This window comes from Capsicum annuum, chromosome 9 (assembly GCF_002878395.1).
Source record: "Capsicum annuum cultivar UCD-10X-F1 chromosome 9, UCD10Xv1.1, whole genome shotgun sequence".
NCBI lineage: Eukaryota > Viridiplantae > Streptophyta > Magnoliopsida > Solanales > Solanaceae > Capsicum > Capsicum annuum.
Genome location: NC_061119.1, coordinates 216,834,546 through 216,855,562, shown reverse-complemented (window position 1 = coordinate 216,855,562; position 21,017 = coordinate 216,834,546). Strand labels below are relative to the sequence as shown.

At 32.0% G+C, this 21,017-nt stretch overlaps 1 protein-coding gene across 1 annotated transcript; it reads left to right on the top strand.

Annotated features, from left to right (window-relative positions):
- Nucleotides 1-11,631: 11,631 nt before the first annotated feature.
- On the top strand, nt 11,632-15,625 carry LOC107840925 (IQ domain-containing protein IQM1). The gene is made up of 7 exons (XM_016684877.2): nt 11,632-11,808; nt 12,646-13,039; nt 13,674-13,854; nt 13,949-14,037; nt 14,134-14,221; nt 14,313-14,645; nt 14,877-15,625. Exons 2-7 carry the CDS (start codon nt 12,684-12,686, stop codon nt 15,351-15,353), a joined length of 1,524 nt encoding a protein of 507 aa, XP_016540363.1. The 5' UTR covers nt 11,632-11,808; nt 12,646-12,683; the 3' UTR covers nt 15,354-15,625.
- The last annotated feature ends 5,392 nt before the right edge of the window (nt 15,626-21,017 follow it).

Genomic DNA, 21,017 nt, shown 5'->3' with positions numbered 1-21,017 from the left:
AAATAAAAAACACAAGATAATTTTTTTTAATATGTTCTAATTTTGATGATCAAGGTCTTTCTTTACTTTAGCTAAGCGTTATGTCCCTTCAATGTTCTTATTCATCTTGCCTTGTCTTGGACACCGCAGTGATACCCAATCGATTTGGTCAATTTCTTTTTTAAAATTATTGCAAAAAACGACTGAATTCAGAATATTCAAAATAAATTTTTAAAAAATGGTTGTATATGTCGATCGATTTTGGTGGCCGATTTTCACCTTTTATTAGTAGTGAAATTAGTCCAAATACGTACAAACTAATCCAAACACACAATCACCATGGTTTTGGACTTTTGGTTGAGACTTTGATTGCAATTTTTGCAAATAAATAACATTATGGGCTTGGGTCATACCATACTACATTTGGTCTTTGTTCTAAAATGGACATGTCCAGCCTCATTACTATATAGCAAAGCTTTTATTATATAGTTTGCAATCAGAAAATTGGGATTTCAAATGCTCATGAGTCACAATCCAAGTCGATGACACATATTGTTTGTTTTTAACTTAAGTCGCACGGATTTATTCTTTTGGGCTACACATCGATATGATATTTGTCTTAAGGTATCATGTATAACCCCTTGCATTTTGATGTGAACTTCGCAAAAGAGGTATAACGTGCACTCTTCTTCAGAAGCCTTCTCTTTTAGGGACTATCACCATATGGAGGAAGCGTCGAGATTTGACGTCATGTTTGTTACGGTTCAAGCCCATGATAGAAATGTGTGTCTTGCACATTTGTCTCTTGGGCCGGCAACACCACATTGAATTCAAAAGTACGTGTACTACGTGAACTTGTGTTATGCCTCAGAAAGTTCTTTTTGTTCCTCTCTCATTTCGCGCCTCTTCTTCAGAAGTTTGCTAACCTATATAAGCTTGCCAACTTCTTCGTCCTTGTCGGCCACCTTTCGTCGTGAAAGTCACAAAATCAAGTAACCACAAAACAATGTCTTTTTTAGTTTCTCATTTAATGTTCGAGATCTGCATTGCAAGATTTATTTCTGACAGCAACGCTCCAATAATATTTTTTTTTTCCATTTTCAAGGACCAGATATATTGGCACCTTCACTAGTTGCCTTTCCACCGTTCGTTCTCTGCTTACACCTAGTGGCGGAGTCAGAATTTTCACTAAGGGGTTCAAAATCGAAAAAGTAACAACTCGAAATTAGTCGAAGGGGATTCAACATCAACTATATATATATATATATATATATATATATATATATATATATTAACAATGTATAGCTAGTATAATTTTTCATCGGTTCGACCCCCCTAGTCATAAGGTGGCTCCGCCCCTGCTCGCACCTTCCATTCAGGCTCCAGTCTAATTAGCCTAATCCGAGACCTCTGATTAAAACAAAAAGTCGTCATTGTCCATGTGTCATTAGACTTGTATTAGACGTGGAAAACATCATATGTATGTTTCAAACTTTAATTTCCTTGAATTTTCTTAAATGAAAAAAAAAAAAAATTCCCATCTAAAAAGGTACATAAAATATAATTTATAATAAAAGTCAATATATATCTAATTTTTATTTATTCATAATTGCATAAAATTTCATATATACATCACTTTCTTTTGCCCCACAATAATCAACCACTTCACCATCTATTACGTTGGCCCTGCAATTATATAAATCCCTGGTTGGCACGTAACATTTATTGAAACTTTATTATATCAAATAATATTTGGAATATTTACAGAAAAAAATAGTTTTATATTTTGGTCCATTATTTTACTCCAACTTGAATAAAGAATTTGACGTTTCAAAAATTGATCTGAAATTATTTTCGATAGACCCTCAGAGAGTATCGGACACAAAATTATACGACAAGAAACAACAATGTTTGAGATTGTTTATAATTAAGAGGGTAATCAAAATTCATTTTTATGTGTATCATATAATACCAATGGAAATAAATTGATAAATTTTATCACTATATAATATTAGTATTTTTTATGAGACCAAAAACATTGTGTTATAAAAGTCTAATCTACACCAAGAGGTGGCTAACAAAGAACAAACTTTTATTAGTATGGTTTAAATATAATAAATAATAGTACTAGGTAGTATTCAACTATATATATAGCCTATGTGTATAGGGTTAGAAAAATCAAGAGGTGGCTAACATGTATAGTCCACAGGACCATTTTTAGTTGTCAATAATAAAAGGGAAAAATGTTCGAAAAATATTTATATTTAGGTAAAATTTGTAGTTACGTATTCTAAATTTTGTGGAGGTCCGATGATCCCCTAGATTATTTTTTTACTGTATTTAACTGACATATATTTGTCTACTTGGACCACATAGTTAGCGCATGAAATACACACGCTCAATGTTCTTGAAATACACGCAGTGATCCAAGTGGACAAATACATGTCATTTAAATACGGTAAAAAATAATATAGGGGGATCATGGGACCCCTCCTCCACACACCCCGCAAAGTTCAGGATGTGTAACTGTAAATTTCGTTAAAATATAGATATTTTCGCAACTTTTTTTCATAAAAAAAATATGTTTAATCTGTGCGTGTTGTGGGGCGGGGGGAGGCAATTAAATATTTATTTGTTATATAATTTTAAGATTAACTCAATACTTAAAGTTATAATTTAAAATTTTAAAAATTATATAAAAAATAAGTTATATTACTCGCACATTATATGATTATATTTTTAAAAAAAATAACGATCAAAATTTATATAGTTTGAATCTTAAATTGAAACAAACGGTTGCTGATATTATATATCTCTTTTATATATAGTTTTGCTTAAAAAATATTAATTAAATAAATTTTTAATGGTGTGACTTGATAAGATATATTTAAAAAATAATTGTTTTTCCAACTTTCAAGTGGTCAATTTGATCCAAATAAATTGAAAATCCAGACTGTCATATTTCATCCTTATTGACCAATCTCCATTTGATTTTGACCATTAATTTTCAAAGTCAAGATTTTAGGTTATGGCAATACCCGATCCAAATTAATTTTTGTTTATATTAATCAATAATGTGATTAAGCAGCCATTTACATTTGAAAAAATCAGTAATATAAATTAATCATGTCATCAACTATCATGCTTACATGTATAAAAACAATCATTCCCTAAAAGTCTTCGATTTTAAGCTTTTGAAATGGAAAAATCCTTAACAGAAAACTATTTCTTCAAATGTAATTTATGCGGTAAAAATTTAAATTAATTAAATCATTAAATTATAGATACCATAGTCAATAACGTATTAAGTGGATGAGAGTTCAAGTTCACATACACCTACACTCCTTTCGCTAGATATTATATTTTTCCAAAAGTACTTATATATATATATATATATATATATATATATACACTCTTAATTAAGTATATATATTCTTATGTTTATGTTTTAATTAAGTACTTTTATTCTTAATTTCTATCGTTGATTTATTTCAAAATTTTCAAGAATGATACATTTAAAGTTGTAGTCGTCTTTTGATATCATAAATAATCATACAAAAAATGTACTAGAAGAAGTATTTGTTTCCACTTCATTTATTTTGCAACCACCTAACTCCACAAATTGCACATTAAATGAACACTTAAAAGAAATATATTTTTTTTTTCTTTAGAGTTCATATATCGCTTTATCTTTCAAAAAAATATTTTAGAAGTGTACGTCAATATTTTTAATTATATCATTAATGCCCTCTCCTTTAATATTATAATTGGATCGACCGAGTCAGATTATGAGCGAATATAGAAAAAAAAAAAGAAAGAGGAGTGCTCAACTACGTGATGGTAAGGAAAGCGGCTGCTACCAACATGAGTTGTGGTGCAGTAGATTGGGCTGCTCCACTCTTAACCAGAGATCAAGGGTTCGACCCTGGGTAGGGAGAAAACTCTGTTGGGAGCACTGCCACCTTAATGGACCTGCAACGGGCGATCCGAATTAATCGGGGCTCCAATGCGGGCACCGAACACCAGATGAGAAACCCAAAAAAAAAACTACGTGATGGTAAGGAAAGAGGCTGCTACCAACATGGGTTGTAGTGCAGTGGATGGGGCTGGTCCACCCTTAACCAGAGGTCAAGGGGTCGACTTTGGATATGGAGAAAACTCTGTTGGGAGCACTGTCACCTTAATGGGCCCTGCAACGCACGATTCAAATTAATCGGGGCTTGAATACGGACACCGAACATCAGACGAAAAAAAAAAGAAGGAAAGAGGCTGCTTAGTAGTAATATTTTTATTAAATAGAAATATATTAATAGATTATATCTTATATATTTTTTTTAGTAGGTGTTAAAAGAGTCAAAGGGACAAAGCACTATACAATAAATAAAATTAAGTCAATCATGATATCATAAATAAGATTTTTTTGATTTTCCATCCGGTGTTTGGTGTCCGTATTGGAGCCCCGATTAATCCGGATCGCACGTTGCAGGGCCCACTAAGGTGACAACGCTCTCAACAAAGTTTTCTCCATACCCAGGATCGAACCCTCGACCTCTGATTAAAGGTGGAATAACCTCATCCACTGCACCATAACCTATGTTGGTATCATAAATAAGATTAATATATATTGTGAGTGTATATGTGCATATAAAACTAGGAATTGAGACTTTAAATTTATCTAGTCTTATATGGATGAAATTATCAATTCTTAATTAGAGAATTTAGATTTAAATTTTATAAATAGATAAATCACTATTACGAGTGCTTTCTAAAAGATAACTAAGAGCCCGTTTGGGATTGTTGTTACAAAACTGCTTATTTGAGAAGTACTTTTATAAAATGGTTTTTCAGAAAAGTGTTTTTTAAAAAAAGCAGTTTGTGTTTAGTAAATTCATTTGAAAAATGCTCTTGATAATCAAATTGTGTTTTGATAATCTTTTTCAAGAAATATTTTTTTGAGACAAATGACCAAAAAGGACATCTGTCAATAGACTTTTATTACTAAAATTAATTTATAGAGAAAATATTTTAAATATCTATCATAATATTATCTTTTTTAATATATTTTTACGGTGTCAAAATTTACTACGAATAAGCAGTCGTCATAATCATATATATATATATATATATATATATATATACACACACACACACACACACATACATACACACACACTTGTTTATGTGTATGCGCCTTGCACATGTGCCTCATAACTTTAATGAGTTCAAACATTATACTAAATAGGATATTTTTAAATAATAAAGATGAATATAATAATTAAATTTACTATCTTTTGAGTATGTAAACAATACCAAAATAATACGATAATAGAGATATTAAAATAATACAACTAAATCTAACCTTTACATAAAAAATTTCCTCAAAACAACCGACCAACACACAAAAATTTCTCGAAGCAGATCGAGATTCATCTACGATATATAAACTACCACAAAATAACAAACTAATAGAGATATTACGATAATACAATTAAACCTAATATTTACCTACAAAAAAATTAAAACCGACCCACATTCATCTAACATTTGTAAATTAAAATAAAACAATAAGATAATAAGGATATCAAAACAATACAATTAAACCTAACTTTTACATAAGAAATTCTTCAAAGCTAACCGAAATTCATCTACGACCTATAAACTATAAAAAAATATATATATAATAGTGATCACAAAGCTTCAATTTTTATCCAATTAATTCTTGTCTGAGCGAAAATTTTAACCCTAAACAATATATATACACACACATGTAAATTCTATTATGCTAACAAAAACAGTGAAGAAGTTAAGGGTTAGAGAATCAAGTATCCACCAATCTAGACATGCAATCGAATCAAGTTAGATGAGCATCAATCATATTCTTCAAATAGGCAAACTGGTTTGTTCTCTAATTTAATGTACATCTCAATATTTATAGAAGTATTTCCTTAATTAATAAAGTCATATTTTAGGAGTATTTTTCTAATTGAACATCAGAAAGGAAAATATTAATTAATTTTCCTACCATATATTTTAGGAAGTCTAGTTAATATAAAAAAAATTAATTAGATAATAAATTTAAAAAATAGTGAAAAGACAGTTTTGTCTAAAGAAGAGTTTTTTAATAAAGGGTAAAAAGTTGAAATCACTTTTCTAAGGGTCTTCACACTTTTAATATATTATAAATATAGATATAGATTATAGATTATAGATATAGATTATATATATATACACTATATTTTAACAAATATGTCACTTTTCATTAATTATTTATTTAAAACTAAATATTTAAGAAAAAAATTGTATGTGATGTCAATATACAATCTTGTAATGTGATTCATCTATCAATTGCTATCATTACTAATAATAAAATAATTTATATATTCTTTAGTCATCATCATCAATAATATTTTTAAATTTATTTAAAGAAAATGAGTGAAAATAAAATAATAATATATAAATCATAAAGAATTATGAAATATAAATTTTAAAAATTAAACGTTAATCAAACTTGTAAGATGTGTTAATTAATTAATAAGGTATATGTATACACACACATATATATATTTGTGTGTGATAGGGATATTTTTGTCATAAAAAAATAATTTTCTGCTTCTGCTTATTTTGAGAAGCAGAAATTTTCTATTTTTTTCTCGAAGCAGAAAAACTGCTTCTGCTTATTTTTAAAAGCACTTTTGCAAGTTTACCAAACACCCTTTTTTTTAAAAAAAGTATTTTTTTCTCAAAATAAGTGTTTATTTTGAGAAATAAGCAATCCCAAACAGGCTATAAGCTGGTCGGGCCGCTAAATTCTTAATAACTAAATTATATAATACAATACCTATAAAGATAACCAAGTTTGTTGAGCAGGAAATCTCCCAAGTGGAGTCTTAGGTTCGAAACCTACTATATGTTTTCTCGATCGAGCTCATCACACGAGACATCCTTAATGCGATTTACTTTTCTTGTACGGGTCGCGGGCAAGTACAATGAAGTTTTTCTTATGTGCACTCAAAATATAACGACTAGCAATACACTAAGTCACATTATATTCTCATATGCCATTCAAGCGGAGGTGTATCTAGGTTGAGGTCATCAGATTCACGTGAATCTATACTTTTCATCTAAAATTATTTAAATATAGATATATGAATCCAGCCACGGTCGAAGTATTTTCATAACCGTACACCCATTCTCTCAAAATCCTAAATACTTCTCCGCATTCAAGAACAATATATGAGTTAGAGCCTCCGAAAATAGAAAAAAAAAAAACTATTAAAAGCACCGTCCTATATAATGAATCTTAAAATACGTAGATTTAAATTTTATCAGATTGCAATGCGAATAATCAACACCCTTTGGATAGCATACAAACAAAACAACTTTCTTTTTTTTATTTGGTTTCTCATTCGGTGTCTGATACTTATATTGAAATCCGACTAATTCGAATTCACATCAGATAGGATCCATTCGGAGGTAGCAATTCCTACCAAGAATTTTTTCATACTTAGGACTCGAATCTGAGACCTCTAATTAAGGAAGAAACAACTCCATCAACTCAATGGTGGAGCCAGAATTTCCACTAAGGGAGTTCACAAGTGAACATACGAACTAACTGATGGGGGTTCGACATCTATTATATATACATAAAAAATAATTTTAACCTTATTTATATAATATAATTTTTCATCGAAAAGGATTTAGATGAACTTCCTAAATTAAGTATAGCTCCTTTCATGATTGCAAAACAACTTTAATTCCCACTAAACCGTACTAAAAGTACTTGTTTCCACCTACATTTATTTTTGCAACAACCAACCACTCAAATAGTACATTAAAAGAAATATATATTTGTTTTTGTTTTCATTAAAGTTTATCAACTACTACTCCTACTTGCTATAAACTATAAATAAATAAATAAATAAAAGAAGTCAAATATTATAAGGGTAAATTAGTCATTTTGTATCATTATGGACATAGAAAACTTTAGATAAAAAGACAAAAATGCAAACTAACAAATCTCTAACATCAGCATACTCGATAACGTGTTGGCCCCCTATGACCGCAGTAGTAGTTGACCTTTAATTGTCAATTTAAGCCTTAGACATTTGTCTCTGCGAGCTCGTTCATATTATCGGTTTAAAATTGAAATAAAAAAAAATTATAATATTAATAATATATTCATTATTATTCTATGAGTAAATATGAGAATAATTGAGTGTACGTAAATCTTACTTCGATGATGAATTCAAAATTTACAGATAGTAGATGTTCGATAGTGGCGGAGTGACCTTTTCTCAAGGGGGTTTCTTCACAAAAAATTATACTATTTTTATATTATTTTTACATGATTAAAAATATTTTGTATGCATATATTGTAGATGTTTTTGTAATAGCAGGGAAAAGTGCTCTATTTTATCTGTGCCTATAGTGTCTTGTAGCCTCTTGTTCGTGGTATTTTGGTGATGTTTTCGTATAGTTAGTCCACAATATCGCTTTGTGGGTGTTTTGTTTCCTCTTCTATATAGCAGTGTGATATCTCTTTTTGTTGGTTGCTTTTATGATTTTTGTTTGATCATATTGATTATCTGTTCTGAGTCGGGAGTCTATCGAAAACAATCTCTCTACTTCAGATGAGGCAGTGGTATGAATTACGTACACTTTATCCTCCCCAAAACCCACTTAGTGGGAATACAATGGGTATATTGTTGTTGTTGTTGTTGTAGTTGTATATATATAGTAGATGTTGAACCCGCTTCGACTAGTTCGTATATATATTTCTGAACCCTCTCGATGAAAATCTTGACTCCGGCACTGATGTCCGAGAGGTTTGAACATATTGATGCCGAAAGCTATAAAGTTTTGTCTGAAAACTAAAGCACTCATTTATCTTCTTTATTTATTAGGTGCTTTTCGAAACCTTATATCAATTTTAATACTATTTTTTTGTATCATTATACCTGGTCTGCATCAGATTTAACGGGTGTTGGAGCACTCAAAAATTAGCCTTAGATCCGCCCCTTTTTTTACCTCGTAGAAATAAAGAGGTTATTTTCGATAGATCCTCGATATTTTCGCAAAGTAAAGTCTGAAGAGGGTAGAGTATAAGCAGACCGTAAAACTACCTCAGAGATGAGATAGATGAGTAAAGAAAGAAGGTGTCTAAAAGTGGCTGATCTACGTATTTTCGCGATTTACATTATATTTTTTCTAAAAATTTCGTTTGCCCCTCCCTAGGAGCTCTTACTATTTTTGTTCCTTTATCGACTCAAATTCACAATCTCAAAATTGAAAGTGGCGGTGATTATTATCCGAGCAACTCTCTGTTGTCGCAATTTACATTAGGTAGGGATTAGTTGCACCACATTTTACTATTTAATAATTTGTTACGTTAGTCTAACCAACTAAATTTCACCTTTAAAATAATTGAATAGTTCTTTTTATGCAGATGAATTTACCCATTAACTCACGGTTCACACGTTTTTATAAGAAGTTGTTTTCACAATTCATATTTATGATCTTCTAATCACATAACGATAATTTTATCATTTACGACACGACTTTCCTTCAAGTTAAATGAACCCTCTAAGGGAATAAAATGCTTCATGTCGAAAGATTTTCCATCTCGATAACTGAAACCCGAGACTTCAAGTTAAAATCAAGGACAAACAATATAAATTCCGATAGTTTGGAGCTTGATTATGAAAAATTTTAATTTGGATCTGTCAAGATACATAATTAGCTCCCGATACATACACCAAAGATATATTTTTTTCTTTGTTAATTAGCTTTAGATATTTTTTTTTCGATTTTGGGTCTGTTGAAATACTTAATTAGCCTTTGATACATCCAACGAAGATACATAATTAACAGAGATTTTTATAATTATTTTATAAGGATGATAATTTATGTAAATATAATTAATTACCATTCAATCATACCATGAGCCATACTAGTTGACTTTTTGAAATTCTAACAAGACTAAATGTAAAAATCCAAGACTATAAAATATTTTCTTTATGTGTTTTTTCATGGAAGAAGCCACATAGAAAGATTAATTTTCAATCAAAAAGTTAAAAAAAGAAAAATATTTAATTAGAAAAGCTTACTTTCTTTGACCACCTAAATTCCAATCTCTATATTCTGATTTTCTTGTAAGTACAAAGGAAGAAAAAAACTTTCTTGTTTTTTTTTTTTTTTTTTTTAAAAAGCAAAAAGTATAGTTTCAAATTTTCCAAATCTTTGAATTGATCAAAATATTAATACGTGGGATTCAAACTTGAACTTTACGAAAGTTATAAAAATCAACCTACAAATTCCAATTTTTTTCCATTTTTTCCATTCACATTCAAGAAAATTATTTTTAAGGACGTGTTAGGTCAACAAGATCAAATAATATAAAATGAAATATTATTTTACGATCATATTTTTCTTGCAACCTCTTTTCAATTTTTTTTATTTGAACTAAAACATCTATGTAAAACAACATCTTTATCCTATAAAAGTACGAATAAGGTATGTGCACCTACACGTTACTCCCACCAAACCCCGCTTATCAAATTTCTCTACCCTACAAAGACAATATAATTCTATGTACACCTTACTGTCACAAACTCGACTTGTCGAATTCTCTACCCTATAAAAGTATGTGTAAAGTCTACGTACGTTTTACCGTCAGTGGACCCCACTAGTGAAATTTCTCTACCCTACAACGATAATATAAAGTCTATGTACACCTTACTCTCACGAACTCGACTTGTCAAATTCTCCACCCCTCAAAATTACGTGTAAAGTCTACGTACACCTTATTATCACTGGACCCCACTTGTCGAAGTTCTCTATGCTCCAACGACAATATAAATTTTAAGTACACCTTACTCTAGCAAACTCGACTTGTCGAATTCTCTACCCCACACAGGTACGTTTAAAGTCTATGTACACCTTACCATCACTGGACCCTATTTATCAAAGTTCACTACCCTACAACGACAATATAAAATCTATGTACACCTTACTCTCACGAACTTGACTTGTCGAATTCTCTACCCCAAAAAGTTACGTGTAAAGTCTACATACACCTTACCGTCATTGAACCTCACTTGTCGAAATTCTCTACCCTACAACGATAATATAAAGTCTATGTACGCCTACTCTATCCACACAAAGGTATGTGTAAAGTCTACATATAACCAACCATCACTGGACCCCACTTGTCGAATTTCTCTACCCTACCACGACAACATAAAGTCTACGTACACCTTACTCTCACGAACTCGATTTGTCAAATTCTCTATCCCATTAAAATACGTGCAAAGTCTATGTATGCCTTAGACCCCACTTGTACAACGATAATATAAAGTCTATATACACCTTATCGTCACTGGACCCCAATTGTCGAAGTTCTCTACCCTACAATGATAATATAAAGTCTACGTACACCACACTCTCACGAACTCAACTTGTCAAACTCTCTACCCCGAAAAGTTGCGTGTAAAGTCTACGTATACGCTACCGTTAGTGGACCCCACTTGTCTATGTTGTTTGTAATTCAAGAAATTTCTCAGTAAACTCAGCTAAGCTGTCTGAAATTCACTGTACATTTTCCATTCCACGTGCTATTCCATAGTTAGACGAACTCTTTGACTCAATATTTTCTTTTTAAAAAAATTCTTTTTCTACAAATCCACGCTTTTAGCTTTTTAGATTTTCATATATATAGTACACCATAGGGGGACTTAGTCATATTCATTATACAACATTTTTTCTTTCAGTTGAGAAAAAAAAAAAAAGGAAGTTGTGATATTTTCTCTTTACAACTTTGATATATTTGAGGTAATACAATCTTTCTTTGTTAGTTTTATGTTGTTTTGGGACATGGGCTTTTGTTTTTTTTGAGTTTATGTTCGAGTTGTAAGGTTATTAGCATTGAACGCATTATGTTTTATGAAAAATAATACCTATGTTTGTGTCGAAAATATGTATTTTGCTTTTTTACAATCTTTTTTGGTTAATTTGATGTTGTTTTGGGACATGAGTTTTTTTTTTTTTTTTTTGGATGGGTGTGTGTGTGGGGGGGTTTCCATGTTTCAAGTTTTAAGTTCTTAGCATTAAACTCGTTATGCTAAAAAACTTGAATGATTGAATCTGATAAATTTAAATTCAGGATCCGCCTCTGGCATACTTTAGTTCAATTTAATATAAAAGGCTACTCTTTTTTTTGTTTTTATAAACCAAAATTTGATAATTTAGCTCAAGTTGATGCCTCTAAGTAGTGAAAATATGTGGATGATGATTAATTTTTTTGTTGTTTACATTACATAGGGGGTAAGGGAAGGGGATATGAGGGAGGAGATTACAAGTTAGGATATCGAACGCTCACCAATAAGGTGAAATTTCACGTAGCCAATCAATTGAGTTACTAAGATTCCCTGATGATTATTTGTATTTGCTAGTAATAGTTATGAGAAGAGAGTCTATCGAAAACAACCTCTCTACTTCATTTGAGGTAGTGGTATGAACTGCGTACACTTTACCTTCCCCAGACCCCACTTTGCGGGAATACACTGGGTATGTTGTCGTTGTTGTTGTTGTTGCTAGTAATAGTTATCTACTTTTAGTTCTTTCTTTGATAACTTTGGCCTAATGGAGTTGTGTCAAACAAATGTGCAGGTTAAAAGGCTTTTTAGTATCTTGCTAAAAACTTGGAGATGACAGTACGATCGAATAGTTTTAAAGGAACACATGTGGAATCGATAGTTCAATCGAATGGAGTCGATAAGATGACAAGGAAGAACTCGATAAATTTAAGGAACTGTGAACCAAAGAAGTTGATGTTAGAGACAAGTCTATCATTCAAGAATTTGGTTATTCAAGACTTGAATATATCAGAATGGAATGAACCAAAGAAAAGAGAAACAGCTTCATTACCGGAGCCTGCGATTCTGTATTCGCCACGACCTGTTAGTGAGCTCGATGCTGCTGCTGTTAAGCTTCAGAAAGTGTATAAGAGTTATAGGACAAGAAGAAATCTTGCAGATTGTGCTGTTGTGGTTGAAGAGCTATGGTGAGTGGACTTAACTTTTTGGAAAAATTGAAGAATCTTGATTTAATGTCTCCGTTGTATTGTCCAACAGAGGGTCGAGCGGAAACAACCTCTCTACCTCTGAGGTAGGGGTAAGGTCTGCACGTGCACTCTACCCTCCTTCCCGATGCCCCACTTTGTGGGGTTACACTGGGTATGTTTTGGTTGTGTTGTTGTGTTGTATTGTCCGGTTTTTCTAGACCCCACTTTGTGGGATTACACTGAATATGTTGTCGTTCTTGTATTGTCCGGTTTATTGAATTGTGTTGTATTGTGGGAATACACTGAATATGTTGTTGTTGCGGTTTATTGAAGTGTTTGTGTTGTACTGTCCGTATTTTCCAGACCCCACTTGTGGGATCCCGCTGAATATGTTGTTGTTCTTGTATTGTCCGGTTTATTGACATGTTTATGTTGTATTGTCCGATATTTCCAGACCCCACTTGTGGGATTACACAAAATATGTTGTTGTTGTTGTTCTTGTATTGTTCGGTTTACTGAAGTGTTTGTGATGTAGTGTCCGGTTTTTCCACACCTGACTTGTGGGATTACGCTGAATATGTTGTTGTTGTTGTATTGTCCGGTTTATTGAATTGTTTGTGTTATGTATGTGTAGGTGGAAGGCTTTGGATTTTGCAGCACTCAAAAGGAGTTCTGTTTCTTTCTTCAATGTGGAGAAACCGGAAACTGCTGTATCGCGGTGGGCTAGAGCGCGTACACGAGCAGCCAAAGTTGGTAAAGGATTGTCAAAAGACGAAAAGGCTCAAAAACTTGCTCTGCAGCATTGGCTAGAAGCTGTAAGTTCTTGAATTTGTTCCGAAATCATTGTTATTCATGAAGAGTTCCGATGATCACGAAACTGATTGTTTATTTCTTCTAATGTTGTTGTAGATTGATCCACGACACCGGTATGGACACAACTTACACTTCTACTACGATATATGGTTTGAAAGCGAAAGCTCTCAACCATTCTTCTACTGGTGAGTATTTGTTCATATATATATGTCTAGCAGATGTTTCTGTAAGTTGAAGTATGTTATACCTGACATTTTACGTCATCAATTTCTGCGTTGAAGGTTGGATGTTGGAGACGGGAAAGAAATAAATCTCGAGAAGTGTCCTAGGACGAATCTGCAGCATCAATGCATCAAATATCTTGGACCGGTAAGTCCAGATTCTGCAATCAACAACATATCGATTATAGATCAATTTTACGACATAGTGAATCTTACGATGGTACTTTTACTGTTTTCAGAAAGAGCGTGAATCGTATGAAGTTGTTATCCAGGATGGGAAACTCGTCTATAAACAAAGTGGTGACTTTGTGGAGACAGTAGAAGGTTCGAAATGGATCTTTGTTCTTAGCACAACGCGAACATTGTATGTAGGAAAAAAGAAGAAAGGTGTGTTTCAACACTCGAGTTTTCTATCGGGTGGTGCTACTACTGCTGCTGGAAGACTCGTCGCTCATGGTGGTGTTTTGAAGGCTATTTGGCCATACAGTGGGCACTATCACCCCACGGAGGAGAATTTCCGGGAATTCATTAGTTTCCTCGAGGAACATACTGTAGACCTTACAAACGTTAAGGTAAATGTTCGAATTTCTGTCTTAAACATACAACAACAACAACATACGCAGAGTATTCCCGAAAAGTGAGGTCTGGGGAGGGAAAAGTGTACGCAGTCCATACCACTACCTCAGATGAAGTAGAGAGGCTGTTTCCGATATACCCCCGGCTATCCTTGGGGCTTAAAATGTTGATAGTTAAATGTTTCAAGTGTTTATTCATGCCTAATGAAGCGACTTTTTTCTTTTCAGAGATGTTCAGTTGACGATGATGAGCAGTCGTTTAGAGATAACAGCGAGGGCTCGAATCACCTACCACCCGTTGCTAAAGAATCACCGAAGAGAACCACTTCCGATGCAAATGATCAAAGAGTGGAAAAAGCAGCAGCAGTTAGAACAGATGATGAACGCGAAGACAAGAAGCAAGAAGACACCGTTGTAGACACCGTCAACAAGAAGACACAATCATCGTTTAGCTTTGCTCAACGTTTGTCCAGAAAATGGTCAACAGGACACGGACCTCGCATTGGCTGTGTTAGGGAATACCCGACAGAGTTACAGTTCCGTGCACTTGAACAAGTTAACTTGTCACCTCGGGTTGCTAACGGAGGCTTCAACATATATGGTCCAATCCCCTCACCAAGGCCAAGCCCGAAGATTCACCTTTCACCAAGGATTTCATATATGGTCCTACCTAGTCCAAGGACACCTATTCCAGCAGCTAACTAAAGCAACATTTTACAATTGCACCAGCAGCAGATGATCCACTTCAGCCGTGCCTCGTAAAAAGTCAGGACGTTGGGCAGATTTCAGTATCCGACCCATCTCGGGACCACGAGTCACATTCATTCGTTTATAGTATCGCGACCTTTGACCTCAGACGGAGAAGTAGATGCAACAAACTAACTAAAATCGTTATTCATTCGTTCATTCGTGTTTGATTTATTTGTACAAGATGGCTTCATTGAGCCTAAATTAATCATCAATTGTTTTTTTCTTCATATTTTTAGCTTCAATGAATTGAAGTTGAGTTGATAATAGCTCTTTATGATAACTAGTAAAGTTTCTATATATGTCCAATCTTTGCTATTTTAACTCCATCCGTTTAAGCTCGTTCACATTGCTGATCCCAAGTCCAGATAGGTCAATCGGAAACAACCTCTCTACCCTATAAAGGTAGGCTTAAGATCATAGGCGAACCCAGGATTTGAATAGCGCGGGTGCACCATTATTTTGACATAACTGGTCAAGAATCTTTCAATGACGACTCATCTTGACATAAGCGGTCAAGATTCCTCCAATGACGACTGATCTTGATATAAGAGGTCAAGAATCTTCAAATGACGACTGAGGAATAGTGTCATGTATGACTGACTAGTCGGTAGAGACTTAAGTAATGACGAAAATATAAATATATAATCCAAATATGAGTTTTAAGATAATAAATAAATCTCAGCTTTATAAATACAAATGAGTCTATTACCCTAGTGGTAAAGAGTGTTGCTTCGAAATAAGAAATCACTGGTTCGATTCGTCCCAGCTACCACAACCCACACTTTTGTAATTAAAAAGAAAAAATAGCAAAAGAACTTAGTCCATGGGATTCGATCCTGGGTTGCAAGCGTGAGAAAGAGCAGCTAACCAACGCGTCCACAGTGCACCGTGTTACATAATATATATAATAATTTTTTAACGTATATACATGTACACTACCTTGTCCAAACTTAATGGGTGCACGTGCACCCCCACCCTAACACGTAGGTCCGCCCCTGGGTAAGATTTGCGTACATTTTAGGAGACTCTAAACATGTAAAAAATCAAAAATCTTACCATTGAATTAACTTTGTTCATGTACCTAACTAAACACCATAGATATTGTGCCAATTAGCAAATTTAAATGTCAATTAATCAATCAATATTCATGTTCAATTTTCAAACTGGCTAGTTGAGTTACATCTTAAATTCTTAGAAGAGATTTCGCTACCTTAAGACAATTAGAGTTATGTTGTCGCTTTACCAAATTTTTCATTCAAAACTTGTAACACTTTTTCTTTCGAGTTACGACCTTAGAACATCAAACATGTGTCATACTTAATATAGATTTCGCTACCTTAGGATCGTTACCATTCCAGTCAAAAGGTGGAGGACTAATCTAGTCAAGAACACATTCTCCTTATTTTTTTTTTCTTTTTCTTGTGCGTGGGGTGGGTGGGGCATGATATTTTGACTTAAATAACTTTGAATGAACTGCAAGTCAAGCCCCAATAAATTCTTCTCAAACTTTTCTGGAGGATATGGAGGAGTATTTAATAATGTATATATCATAGTTTCCGATAACGATGCGATCACATCAAATTACATAAAATGACACTTTTCACAAAATGATGAATCTAAAAAATTAACAATCAAAACAAACATGATATATAAAGTAAAAATATACGATACACTACACTAGGTAACAATCATCCAAACAAGAACAAATTAATAATCAAAACAAACATTGTATATAAAATAAAAATACGATACACTACACTAGGTAACAATCATCCGAACAAGAACAAATTAGCAATCAAAATAAATATCGTATATAAAGTAAAAATACGATAAAGTACAATAGGTAACAATCATCCAAACAAGAAATATTGTCATCAACATGAGTTGTGGTGGAATGACCGGAATCCCTCTACTCTTAACCAGATGTCCTAATTCTAGTCAGGGTCCAATGTGAATTCAGTGGAGCTCAATACAAATATCGAACACTGAAAAAAAAAACTCAACTCGAAAAACGAACAGTTAAGAACCAAAAATAGATAAAAACTATCTTATCGATTTCATTATCAATTTAGGATATTTAGAAATAAAAAATCCATAAACTGAACCGAACCGAACCGAACCGATGAACACCCCTACCTACCTCCAACTAGAGACAATTACTTGTGTGATCTTCTTTTTAAACCAAAAGAAACTCTTTTTGACTTTTCCTTCAATTGTGTAAACTTTATAACTTGCTACCCTTTTTTTCCTTTGTAACTCTTGGTCTATGGAACTCCACTTCTTTGAAGTTGAACCATTTGTTGTTGACTTTGATTTCTTGAATTTTACTTCATTGAACATGTCCATTTTGTCAATAATGTTGTTTGATACATCATATGAAGTACTTTGGTTGACATTAGTTCCACTAGCAACATAAGTGAAATTTTCTAGTTGTGTTATTGGCTCATAATTTGAATTGGATTTCAAGTTTTCCATTTACACAATAGGCATAAATTTGTGAATTTCTTCCAAATCTATATGGAAAATTAATATAATGTGGAAAATTAGTTTTTGAGTTATATAAAAAGTTATTATTCCATTGGTGTTGTCTCTTTTGATCTTGTCAATTGTAATGGTGGTATTTACAAGGAATACCATGTAATTAACGAAAACAAGTTTGAAATTAAAGACCAATTATGATACTATGTTCGTCTTACTTGTCATTTTTGACATCACATATTCATGAAGAAAATAATTATTGATATTGCTATTATATCATATTGTTTCTTGATGTTTAGAGTAATATGTGTTGAAAATGATTTGGAGAATGAATAATTAACGCTGAGGTAAAATAAGAAAAATTCTTTTATCTTTTCATGATATGTCAAAAGCGATAAATAAAAATAGTAATCAGTTGATGCGACTACAATCAAAGAATTATTTCCCTTTCATGCTTGTTACGTCAAATTTCATCAAAGTTTGGGTATATATCAGATCATTTTCCTTATTCTCCATCCATTTTAAAATAGTTGATCCTCTTTTTAAAAATATTTATTTCAATTTAGTTGTTCCATCTATCAAATCAAGGAAATTTTATTATGTTATTTCAATACTACCCCTATCATTAAATGATGAGATAATACATAAATATGACCTTAAACTTGACACCAAATAATAACTTTGACCTTAAACTTTGATTGTGCACAAATATGACCTTTAACTATTCAAAACTGCACAAATATGACCTCCGATCCTACGTGGCAAAACACGTGTTCAACATGCAAAACTAGGCGCGTCCAGCTTAAAATCTAAGGGCGTAATACATAAATATGACCTTAAACTTTGTCAGTGCACAACTATGACCTTTAACTATTCAAAACTGCACAAATATGACCTTTAAATGACTTTTCACTATTATTTTTTCATTATTTTCGACTCAAAGATGAAAATGACATCTAATTTATTTTGTCATTGCGGAAAAAGAGCAATATTGAAGATTTATTAATTAAGTGGGTCAGCCTCATACGAAAAAATCGCACGGGTATGTATATATATTATAAAGCAGAGGGCGAATTTAAGTTATATAATATATCTAAATATGATTTATTTAAATATTAAATTAAAGATGAAACTATTAAAAATAAAAAAATTATAGTTTTAATAAAACGTTATTAAATTAACGTAATTAAGGATAGTAGTAGTAGTATATTAAATTAACGTTATCAAATTAACGTTATTATAATGTTATTAAATTAATGTTATTAAAATATTATTAAATTAACGCAGGGGCGGACCTACGTGGTTGCCATGGGGTTCACCCGAACCCCCTCGGTAAAAAAATCATGTTATATATATAAGGTAGAAAATCTATATTTATGTACTTATATTAATGTTGAACCACATGAAAGAAGACACTTAGATAGCCCAGTGGTGTTATTTGCTCTTCTTGGACGCTTCCTTCAACCTACTGCGCGGGTTCGATTTTGTAATTAAAAAAAAAGTTAGGTGTTGCTTCTATAGAAATAATAATAATAATAATAATAATAATAATAATAATAATAATAATAATAATAATAATAATAATAATAATAATAATAATAATAATAATAATAAAAACGACGCCTTTTTAACACAAAAATAAAACTTTAACAGTGCACAAATATGACCTTTAACTATTTAAAACTGCACAAATATGGCCTCCCTCCAAGTCAGCCCTTTTAACGATGTGGCATCGTGTGATTGGATTACCTTTCCACGTAGGCGCGAGTGAAACTCACGCATGGGGTTGCAAAATTGGAGGTCATATTTGTTCAGGTTTTGAATAGTTAAAGGTCCTATTTGTGCACTATCAAAGTTTAAGGTCAAAGTTATAATTTGGTGTCAAGTTTAGGGTCATTTTATGTATTATCTCTTAAATGATTATACAAAGTATTTGACACTCGCCTTAAGAAAAATTTATTAGACATTTATTCAGGAAATTACACGGGATGCTTCCATAGTGGATGACTTTGCTTTTTTGTTCTCCATAAAAAAGTATTTAAAAACTAATCTTCCTTCCATTTTATGTATAGAACAAGTATATTATTGCCCCTCAAGTAATTTTCTCATTATTATTTTGAATTTGAATTGTATTTCTAGGCAATTAATTTGTTATTAATTTGAACAAGATAAACTTTTTCCTTTTTTTTTCTTTGTAAAGATACATAATTAGCTCCCGGTACATTTTTTCCGATTTTGGGTCTATACATAATTTGCTTTCAATATATCCAACAAAGCTTAGACAATAAATTCTTTTGTAAAGATACCTAATTAGCTCCCGATACCTTTTTTTTATTTTTATTTTTTTTTTATTTTGGGTCTATACATAATTAGCTTCTGATACGTCCAACGAAGATACATAATTAATTAAAATTTTTATAATTACTTTGTAAGGATGAGAATTTGTGTAAATATGATAAGTTAAGGTGTATGTTTATGTTACTATAATTGGTATGTTTATGTTACGCAAAAGCGGTGCAACTGTAATTTTTGCTATAAAATATAATTTTGTGAAAGTGTTGCTATTTATCATAATTATAGTCTTCCTGTAGTTTTTTCAATTATGAAGTAACCATAATATGAAATTTGTTTGGACCGATGGCTAATCAGCCCAAACACGGGCAATTGTTCTGAAAAGGGCCAACCCATGTACTTTTTCCTAATTAAAATAGGGTTAAAATTAGAGAAAAATTCAAAAGTAGCATACTTAAGAGCCTAATTATTAGTTTTATAGCAAGAGTTTCATAATTACATTTTATAGCAACTTATATTTCATATTTTTAAAAAATATTGTTGGAAAAATACATCTACAAAAAAGTTACTGCACTTAATTAATTGAAATTAGTTGAGCTATATATGATATAATTATCAATCAAGTAATTATGTAGATTCCTTTTCCATTTAAAACTCTTAAAAAACGTGACATCCGTTATTACTTGAGAATTCAAATTTCAGTTTTTCCCTATTAACAACTGCATCTTTTGTTAGCAATTTGTTCTAAACCTATCCTGTTTTGGAAATTCAAGCATTGTTGTTGCTGAATCAAATTGGACTGATTCTTCTTCGAAATCAACAACAATTGCAAAACGTGCAGTAATTTGA

Excerpts from the sequence above, each read along its gene's own strand:
- LOC107840925 (XM_016684877.2), top strand. The coding sequence starts at position 12,684 with ATGACAGTACGATCGAATAGTTTTAAAGGAACACATGTGGAATCGATA. Across the intron at positions 14,038-14,133 it reads TCTCAACCATTCTTCTACTG|GTTGGATGTTGGAGACGGGA; the intron begins GTGAGTATTTGT and ends TCTGCGTTGAAG. Across the intron at positions 14,222-14,312 it reads GCATCAAATATCTTGGACCG|AAAGAGCGTGAATCGTATGA; the intron begins GTAAGTCCAGAT and ends TACTGTTTTCAG.